A 9,596-nucleotide genomic window follows, 5' to 3' on the forward strand; every position below is an offset into this window, starting at 1 on the left:
CATCAGATGTTCATGTTAGATGTGAAAAGCTTAGGTTTTCTTTGAAATTCATGTTAAATGCTCAAATAAAGCAGCTTTATCTTCCAACTCTTTGAAAATAAAGTTACTAGTGTAAAAAGGGCACACCCAGTTCAAATTTGATTTCTAGATGAACCCATTCTTCTAGAAGGCATTCTGGATCCTTTAATTATTTTTATAGAAAACTGTACTTAATTACTTCTTAAGCACTTATATCTGCATAAAGTTGCATTACACTGAATATGTCAGCATTTAAATCCATTACCTACATATAAATATGTATCAAATTTGCATTGCAAATGTCTTCAGTGCCTACTTTGTTAATCACAAATGTCATAGCTAAATGAATCCAAAAAGTGCAATTCTGACTTACTTACTAAATAGCTCCTTATTAAACAAAATATGTATTATAGGACATAAATACAATAAAATAATAGGAGGAGGTCCTCAGGGTAGTATAAATTATTGCCAAAGTCAACAGAATGACTCCTCTGAAATGAGCTGTCTGACCTAATGACTGTTGCTGTGACAGACTTAAAAAATACATGTTTTAGTACTAGAAATCCTACTTTAAAATGTTCTCTTAAAGGCTCACCTGGAATTAGTAAGTGCTGATTTGGCTGCTCAAGTGATGAGCAGAATACACTAAACCTGTTTTATGGTGACTAGAAAATTCCCACTAAAAGATCTAAGCTTGTTGTCTTAGATGTAAATGCACATTAGTTAATATATGTAATGAATATCTGTGTTCAACGGCACTGTTTCATTTAGGTTCATCTGAAGTCAAGTTAATAAAAGGTTTATTTAGCTAAATGCACCTTTCCATGTTCTGCTTCCAATGGAACAGTCAAATGAACATATAGAGGCTCTGTTCAACAAGTCATTACACCCTTTTTTTACAAATACAAGTCATAGACACAGAAAAGAATCAAACTGAGTATCTATGTCATGAAATTATCAACGAAATGATACTATCCATTACTACTGTGTAAAGAACCAGAAAAAATGTTCTGAGTTAGACTTTTTTTGGTCACTTATCAGTGTTGTGACATGCACATTGTTAAAAGCAGGTTCCAAGTTTTCAGCTGTGAAAAATAAATGCATGGCTGCAAATATTATTGAATTCTGCACAGTGGATAGACAGGAATCAGGCTGCTCAGTCTACATGTTCAAATAAGTCTTGCGAACACAAAGCAGCCAGAACAACATCAGGGCTTGGCTTTTGTGGGTGTGACGGAAGATATAGTCAGGAAGACTTGATCCTCCAACGGGCAAGTGGGGATTACACATTCACATTGCCTGGCTTGTTTAATTATACTTTACATTAGCACAGTGCTTTAAAGTGCATAGAGACAGATGGTCTATCCCGAATTTTATAGAAGAGTAGATGCTACCTATACCTATACAGGAGAAGCCATAAAAAATGAGACAGAGCAAGCAATAGAAAGATAAAACATTCATAGCAAAATCTGGAGAAGCGATTAAAAATTTTATTATTTCATGAGATAGATTCTGTGCCCTGCAGAAGAGATAACAAGGATACATCAACTCCAAAAACATCAATGAAATCCATAGTCAATCACAGAGGCCTCTCATGGGAAAGCGTGATCATTTGTGTGCCGATATTGGAAGTTAGATCGCTGGCAGCTTCTCCATTCATTCGGCAGCTGTTTCAGCCATGCTGCCAACTCCATTCTGCTCACCGCTGTCCTAAAGCAGTCCTTATGAAGACTTTACCTTAGAGTAAAATGCACTGCTCTCTTTACACATCATGGGTTTAGGAGAGGGCAATGGTGCTATTGCACAGCAGCTGCCTGCCTTGCAGTCCAACCATATGTTGTTTGTCTGGCCTGAGAGACTCCTGGCTGCTGCTGTTCCCATGCCATTCTTTATTCCCATAAAATAGTGAGATTTTTCTTCTGACTGTGCTCTAACATAATGCCCATGTAATAACATGTCCTGTATTCATGGCAGAGAGCAGATATGTATGGCAATAGTAAACAGCAAATGAACAAAATTGCCCCTCCATTACAGATTCACAGTTTAATCAGACATTGAAGTCAATCAGTACATATTGACATACTAAGCAGAAAGATCACATGTAGCAACTACACATAGGCATGCACGCTTGGGGATGGCCCTCCTGCAACATTAGGTTTGTGCAGTTTGTGACAAGAAAGCAATGGATACTTCGATTTTAAGGATGTATCAGCCCAGCACCAGAAGATAGAGTACATTGCTCCTGCAATGATGAGAAGTGCACTGCTCACCCATCCCACATATAGAGCAGCTCCTAGCTCTCGTTTCAGTGGCGTAGGGACTTTCGGATCATAGAAGTCGCGAATGATGCTACCTCCACTCCAGGACACGGGGATCAGAACAAGGATACCCGTCAGCAGGAAGGAAAGTCCAGCTGCCAATATGAAGATACTGATGCCCTTGTTTCTGCGAGTGTACTTCACGCCAACAATGGCCAACAAAAATGAAATGATTGACAGGATCACTGCAATGCACATGAGGGCTCTGAATGCCTCCAAGGGTGGGGGAAGAGCCAGGATAGAGTCATAGAATTTGCACTGCAGCCTGATGCCCAGCTGACTGACGCAGTCCATCCACAGTCCTTCCCAGATGGTCTCAAACACCACAATATTTCCATCAATGTGGGCAGAAACTCTCCACTGCGGCATAAATGTGGCTGCCAAAGTCCCAACCATGCCAATACCTCCAAGTATTAGACCAGTGATTTGTAACACAAAGTAAGCCATGCTTCTTCTGAAAAAGACACCTCAAGCAAGGTGGCCTAGAAGGACTTCCAAAATCGCTTTTTTACAGAAGAAATATGAAGTATGAAAGGGAATATTTTCTCCAGTATTTTCCTCATACGGCAGGTTCTTAGGTTTCTTTAAAAGCAGCTTGCTTCAGTCTGAGGTTCAGACAGGTGGAAATCCATTTCTGACTGGCTAGAAGGACCTGATATTTATTTGCTTTTAAATCCCCTCTGACTAAAATGCCTACCCATCAAGCCCAACAAGTTTCCATCCAATGGGAAATTAGGAGGGGTGTGTCATAGTTGATTTTACTGCTTCTCATAGTGTGTCTGTAGTGCTGCTCTAATTAAGTAAGTGTCAGAGATTCAATTAAAGGTACTTAATTGCAGGGCTAATAATTTCTTAACTGCAAGTTTGCAGCTATGCTGAAATTTAGTACAGAAAGTCTGAACTTCCATCTGTTACAATATTATGTAAAATAGGCCATTACGGCTGTTCTTATGACAAAAGCTAAACTTGAACTTGGAGTGGGACTTACTTTCTAAGTGTTACAGACCTGCAAAAACATCTGATTTTTTTTTTTTTAAATCAAGCTAGGAGGTACTTGGTGTAGCCTTTTAATGTAGATTCCTCATTTTGATCAAATACGAAAGTATAATCATGATATTAGACAGGTACAGGAAAGTCAAGTATTCCAATCAACATCAAAGCTTTACCAGCTGCATAATTCACAAGGACAACAAAGAAAAGAGTTGGCAGAGTTTCACAGCTTCTGCTTTTGCATCCACAAGTAAGGTCACTGTTAGGAAATAATCCTCTATGAGGCTCTCTCCCACTTAGAAGGATAGTGTTCTCATTATGTTCCAAATTAACAGTCTTCTCCAGGTAACATTAGGAAGGGTTGGGGGCAGTTGTCTAATATGAAAAGGATGAGCATTTCTTTCAGGGTACAATGCAACTTGAAAGAAGTCAGAGATCCCTCCCACAGGCATGTCTCTCAGACTGCACAGATCGCTACAAGCCTGGACAAAAATGCACGCCAAAGACTGATTTGCCTTGGGCAAGTTAGGAATAACTGCTGCATTATGGCTTTTGTACTTCCCTCTCCCTACTTTGAGACATTAGTGTATGATGACGACTCCTGGGTGTTGGTGAAATAGATGTGTTTCTGGTTACTCCAGCTCTTTGAGCCAATGGGGCTAGCAAAATAAAAAGCTTTGGCCCCTAAAGGCCACAAAGACCTGTAGAAGTGCTGTAGAAGAGAGACATATTCTTCAATTGCTTGTAGGTTGTAGTGTTGTGGGCTCTGTGTGTTTGGAAATATCAGACATTTCTTTTGATGGTATTAATTTAGTTACAGCCTTAGGTAGCTACACAACCTATTCAAAGCAAAAGCTAAAGCCTATGAAAAAAGAATTGCCCATCTAAACCACTCACAGACCACAAAATCTGCTCCTTCCTGCAGCTACTAACTATAAGGAAGGAGTGCCGGATAATGCAAGTTATATAGTATAATATTACATGTCCATGTGGAAAATACCCCAAGGCATCTGGGCAAGTAATTTTTGCATTCAAGTCTTCTAGCAGGAATCTGGAGAATAAAACTGTTGTCAGCTAAGATGTAAAATGTAACCTTTAGAAACTAAATACATTATCAGATTTGTTCTTATAGGGAGATGAATATTGCATCACTCTTCTCCAGACATAAAAAGAATCCCATGATGTAGAAAAGTGAAGGCACTTTGCTTGATACCATGAAGAAAGAGGTGATAGAGATGAAATCAGAACTCACAGATGGTTACCTGTCTGGAAGAAACTCCTTTCTCTGGCAGGATACTGCTCCCTTAGAAGAAGACTGCATACAAGACTTCTGCTATTTAACCTGAGTACAGCCTCCATTTATCCTATAGGGCTTTTTTACCTCTGAATTCTCAAAACCATTTTTTGTTTTGTTATTTTAACTTGAAAAAAGAAATCAACTTATTAGGGAAAAGCCCTCTCAAAACTAGCATTCGAATGTTGTTTTTTCAACAGAAAAAATCTGTGCAACATTTTAAGGCAGCCAGCTCTTGAAGGTATACACAGCTGGAGAACAGATCATGCCTAACGCCCTGAATCTATTTATCTGACTGCCTTATCTAGCAAGATTGCTCTGAAATAATTTTTCCTTACATGACTCTGGGAGGTTCAGCCATTGAGGTCATGCATAAAATTACACTTTGTGACAGTCAGGGCATGGTTTTTATAGAAGATAAACTATCACAGAAATACTATTAAAATGCATCATGCGCTGGTTATGTAATAATATTTCCAGAGAATGCTAAATGATTGAGTGATTTTTTGGTAGTACCTATGGTGAGTGACATCCAGTGTACGTGTAGGCCTAAAAGAGGAACACCCAGGCTACACTGCAGCATGTATGGTCCAGTGGCAGGATATTCTTGTTATTGAAGTCTGGGGAGAAGGAAGCAGGAAAAGAAAACTAGTAAATGGCAGATGTGAAACCCAAACATAAATTTCAGAAATGAAAATGAGTTACAGGAGATAGGTTTATTTAAAAAATCAAGAAACCCCACCAATACCTTGGAAACTCATGAGGACTGGAAAATCTCATCAGCCTCTTAAATGCCAATGAGTCCCTGGCTTTGCTAATTGCTGGAAGAATTATCTTTTGCAGAAAAGTCTTGAGCTTGAATCAGCTTGGAGGAAGCTCTTACACCCTTGTCTACCTTAGAGAACTGTACCTCCATTTAAAGGCTCACCTCACCTCTCAGAAAGAAGTGCTTAGTTGACTGAGTTACTTCAAAATCACTCTGAACAGTAGACACCTCTTAAAGAAAAAATTAAATACATGCTTACATGGTGGGCATACCAGATACAACGGGTCTGGTGTCAGGTGAGAAGAAATAAAAGGAAAACTCCATTTACACCTTACTAGACTTTAGAAGTCTCCTCATTCTGTGTATGATCCATATATTATGCTATTAGAATGCTTACATGCCTGAAGACAAGAATACCAGTTCTTATGCAAACATGTCCACCCCAAAATTTGCCTTCAAAGAGGAAAACAGGCAACTGAGGAAGCACATACCCTTTATGCCTAATCTCTCCATGCATCTCTGTTTACATTTGCATTTTCTTGTCTCTTAAAATCAGGATCTTCATTTGAATCTTTTCCTGGGGCAATATCTTTTGGTCCCTCCGTAGCTTTTAAAATGCTGGTGCCCCTTGAAAAGAAGGAAGTAGAGCAAGTCCAGTCCACATGATTAACAGAACCTGTCAATGATCCCCAGTGATTAATTAATTATAGACATCAATAATGCAAACATATAATTGACTCCCAGAAAGCAGGTATCATTCCTCTTTATATATCTTCTTGTACATTGAATTTTAGAGTTCTCATGTATACACATGCACCTATATATACAAACAAATAGACTTTGATCTTGTTGTATTCTTCTTGTAATCTACAGTTGTACAAATGCACAACTATAATGTACACAGTTCATTATGAGCTCTCATCAAGAATAGGCAGGTTCCTTACACTACAGGCTAATGAGCTAAATGTAAGGTTCAGTAACATTTTTTGAAAAGGCAAATACGCAGATTTATCAAAAGCACACTTTAGATTAGTGATCACTTAGAGTTACAGTGAAGTCTCTTAACTTCCCAAGGCTGCAGATATCCAATAAGTTTGAAAACTGTTTAAGCACCTGCAGAGTCCGGCAATGGGGAGTCCATCAGGCTATAGCTCTGCAGTCACTCTGCATCCTGTCTCCTTGGGCTGCCATGAGACCTATATCATCCTCTACATGTAAAATTAGTTTTAAGCTTACAATAAATAGGGCTGGGATTGTCTGCAGATCATTTGGTTTGGAAACACATATGAATAGCATCAGTTCCTCCCTGCCTGGGGCTTCTGCCATTCCACTCATTACACACTGGGTTAACCTCTTTAACTATTTACAAGGGCTGGTCAATGAAATCATAGTCAAGTTAATGGTTCCAATACATTCTATCATATTTTGATTTACTACTGTATTTTGCACCTACTGGTGAAGTAAAAGGTTACTTTGGTTCTGTTTTAATTCAGGGGAAGATGGACCAAAGCCAACAAAGGCCTTTTTATTTGTGCTAACTTTAATATTGCTGCCTGCACATATGTTAAAAGATGAAGGCACATCTCCTCCCTGCTCTCTTCGAGCATGGCACATTTTGGAGTGAGAGGAACATCTGTTCAGTGTAGCTTAGAGAGGGACTTCCCCCAGACACATAACAGGCACTGTACTTGGGCATTGACCTCTAACTCTAGCTTTGAGAGAACTCATGACTGACAGCTGAATTGAAAAGAACTAATATTTATTTTCCATCATCTTCCTCAGCATGCCTGAAATTCACAGCCTGACAAAACCGCTGAACTCTTAATGATATTCCATGTCTGAGGAAGCCTGTCTCCTGAACACTACGAATGAACTCGAGTTCAGTGTAATAAAACCCTACAGTAATAAAATATTTAATACTCCTTTGAGTATTTAATCCATCTAAACTGCTTCAGGCTTTTACAAGGTATTTGTCACCTCAATACTTGCGTACAGGGAGCAGTCATCCTGATAGAAATAGGACCTGCCAGAAAATATGCTATCTTACTTTGCTGTTTAATGACAGGACCTCAAAGGATATTTGTGGGGGTGCATTTGATTGCACAGTTCACATTAAGCTGTTGGAAATGAAACAGTGGCAAATTCCCAAGGCAGTATTGATTGCTTTCATAAGGGTTAGCAGCACAGTATACAGTTAGGCTGTTACTGGATGAAGCACAGAGGAACTTCTTTATTTACATGATTTACTGTGATGGAATAGAAGAGGAGAAGGTATACTGTGGCAGTGATGGCCTAAAGATAGATGAGAGGCAAGGTTTGTAGAAAAAGGTAATAGCTTTTATTAAACTATCTGATACTGTTAGAAACAAGCTCTTAGGCTCAGAATCCCAAGAAAGATTGCTTTGGAGCACAGCATAATAATACACCCTTGGGCTAGCTTCCAGTAACGAAGCAACGCAGGTAGATAAACAAGTAAGTCTCAAACTTTGAAGAACAGGGTTTTTTCACATCTTTCTCACTCATAATTTGGACTCTTCGCTGTCCAGTCCTGTCCCATTCACTTTTTTGTCTTCTCCCAAACCCCACATCCTGAACCTAACTAACTAGCTACACTTAATTTTCACCTGCAAAATAAACTGTAGCAGTATGAGCTCCACCACCATTAGACTCAACCTTGCACACCCAAGACACCCCCAAACCTGTGATCTCAGCACATAGCAGGGTCACCCTTTAACCCTACCTTCTCCCATTTCTCTATCTGCCCAAATCCAGAGTCCTTTCAAACCTTTGTACTTCTGGCCAGGATGTTCCATTGCTCCTCTCTCCCTATGACTGCGGTTCACTTCTTCCCTGGGACATCCTTAGTGACCTTCCCTGGCTGCCAAGCTGGAGGGCCCTTAGGAAGAAGCAGAATGCTTCTTCCTGCCCATTGGGTCCACATAGCTGGCAGAATTCATCACCCAACTTACCTCAGTTCCGCTTCAAACAGAGGGAGAAGAGAGGATGCAGAGGAAAGGGGAAGCCCTGCCCAGCCAAAAAACTGTTCCCTGCACTCATACAGAAGAACCTCTTCCTGGAAGTCATAAATCACTTCGGATTTGTGCTTGTGCAGAGACTCAAGTAGGAGTATTTCACAGGAAGCAATTAATTTCTGTCACGTGCTCTCAGAACACCCTCTCTAGCACAGTGAAATCACAGCAGCTCCAAGGATGCACCACTGTCACTGTAAGTTGCACACGGATGCATCTTCCTGGGACTGACGTGTTTCTGTACAGTGACAGACAACAGCCTACAAGGATGATTCACCAGTGTGGGCACATTTTTTTCCTCAGGGACAATCCAGTGCTTTTCCCAATTGCAGCATACTATGTGGCCAGTCAATATATCAACTTCTTTCTCCATTATCAAGGAGTAACTGCTTTCATTCCAGACCTGAAATGTGTAGTTTAGCACAGAGTGCAATACTTCAGAAGAAGGAAGAGTGTCTAATAACTATTTCTACCAACCATGTGTTGGGAGTTAAGGGGTTGGAAGTTAAGGAAGGAAAAGGAAAAAGCTAGAAAACCATCTGATACTTGCAGACTGACTTAAAAACAAGTATAAAATGGACAGAGGGAAAGGCCTCAGCAAATCTGATGCTCTCATGTTGGATTCATAGAACAGTTAGGGTTGGAAAGGACCTTAAGGTCATGTAGTTCCAATCGCCCTGCTGTCGGCAGGGACACCTCACACTAGACCAGGTTACTCAAGGCCCTGTCCAACCTGGCCTTGAACACTGCCAGCGATGGAGCATCCACAACTTCCTTGGGCAATCCGTCCCAGTGCCTCACCACTCACACAGTGAAGAACCTTTTCCTTTTATCTAACCTAAATCTCCCCTGCTTAAGTTTGAACCCATTACCCCTTGTCCTATTGCTACAGTCCCTCTCCAACATCCTTGTAGGCCCCCTTCAGATACTATGAGGTCTCCACGCAGCCTTTTCATCTCCAGGCTGAACAGTCCCAATTTTCTTAGCCTGTCTTCACATGGGAGGTGCTAAAGTCCCCTTACCATCCTCATGGCCCTCCTCTGGACTTGTTCCAGCAGTTCCATGTCCTTCTTATGATGAGGACACCAGAACTGTATGAAGTACTCCAGCTTACTACAATGGAACAGGGCGCACATTGTGAGGCAGAAAATGATATATGAAGGATCATTAAAATAAGAGGA

At 40.4% G+C, this 9,596-nt stretch overlaps 1 protein-coding gene across 1 annotated transcript; it reads right to left on the reverse strand.

Annotated features, from left to right (window-relative positions):
- Positions 1-2,126: 2,126 nt before the first annotated feature.
- LOC115604033 (claudin-8-like) lies at positions 2,127-2,783 on the reverse strand. Its single transcript, XM_030476698.1, has one exon. It carries the CDS (start codon positions 2,781-2,783, stop codon positions 2,127-2,129), a length of 657 nt encoding a protein of 218 aa, XP_030332558.1.
- Between the last annotated feature and the right edge of the window lie 6,813 nt (positions 2,784-9,596).

Source organism: Strigops habroptila, chromosome 2, assembly GCF_004027225.2.
Source record: "Strigops habroptila isolate Jane chromosome 2, bStrHab1.2.pri, whole genome shotgun sequence".
NCBI lineage: Eukaryota > Metazoa > Chordata > Aves > Psittaciformes > Psittacidae > Strigops > Strigops habroptila.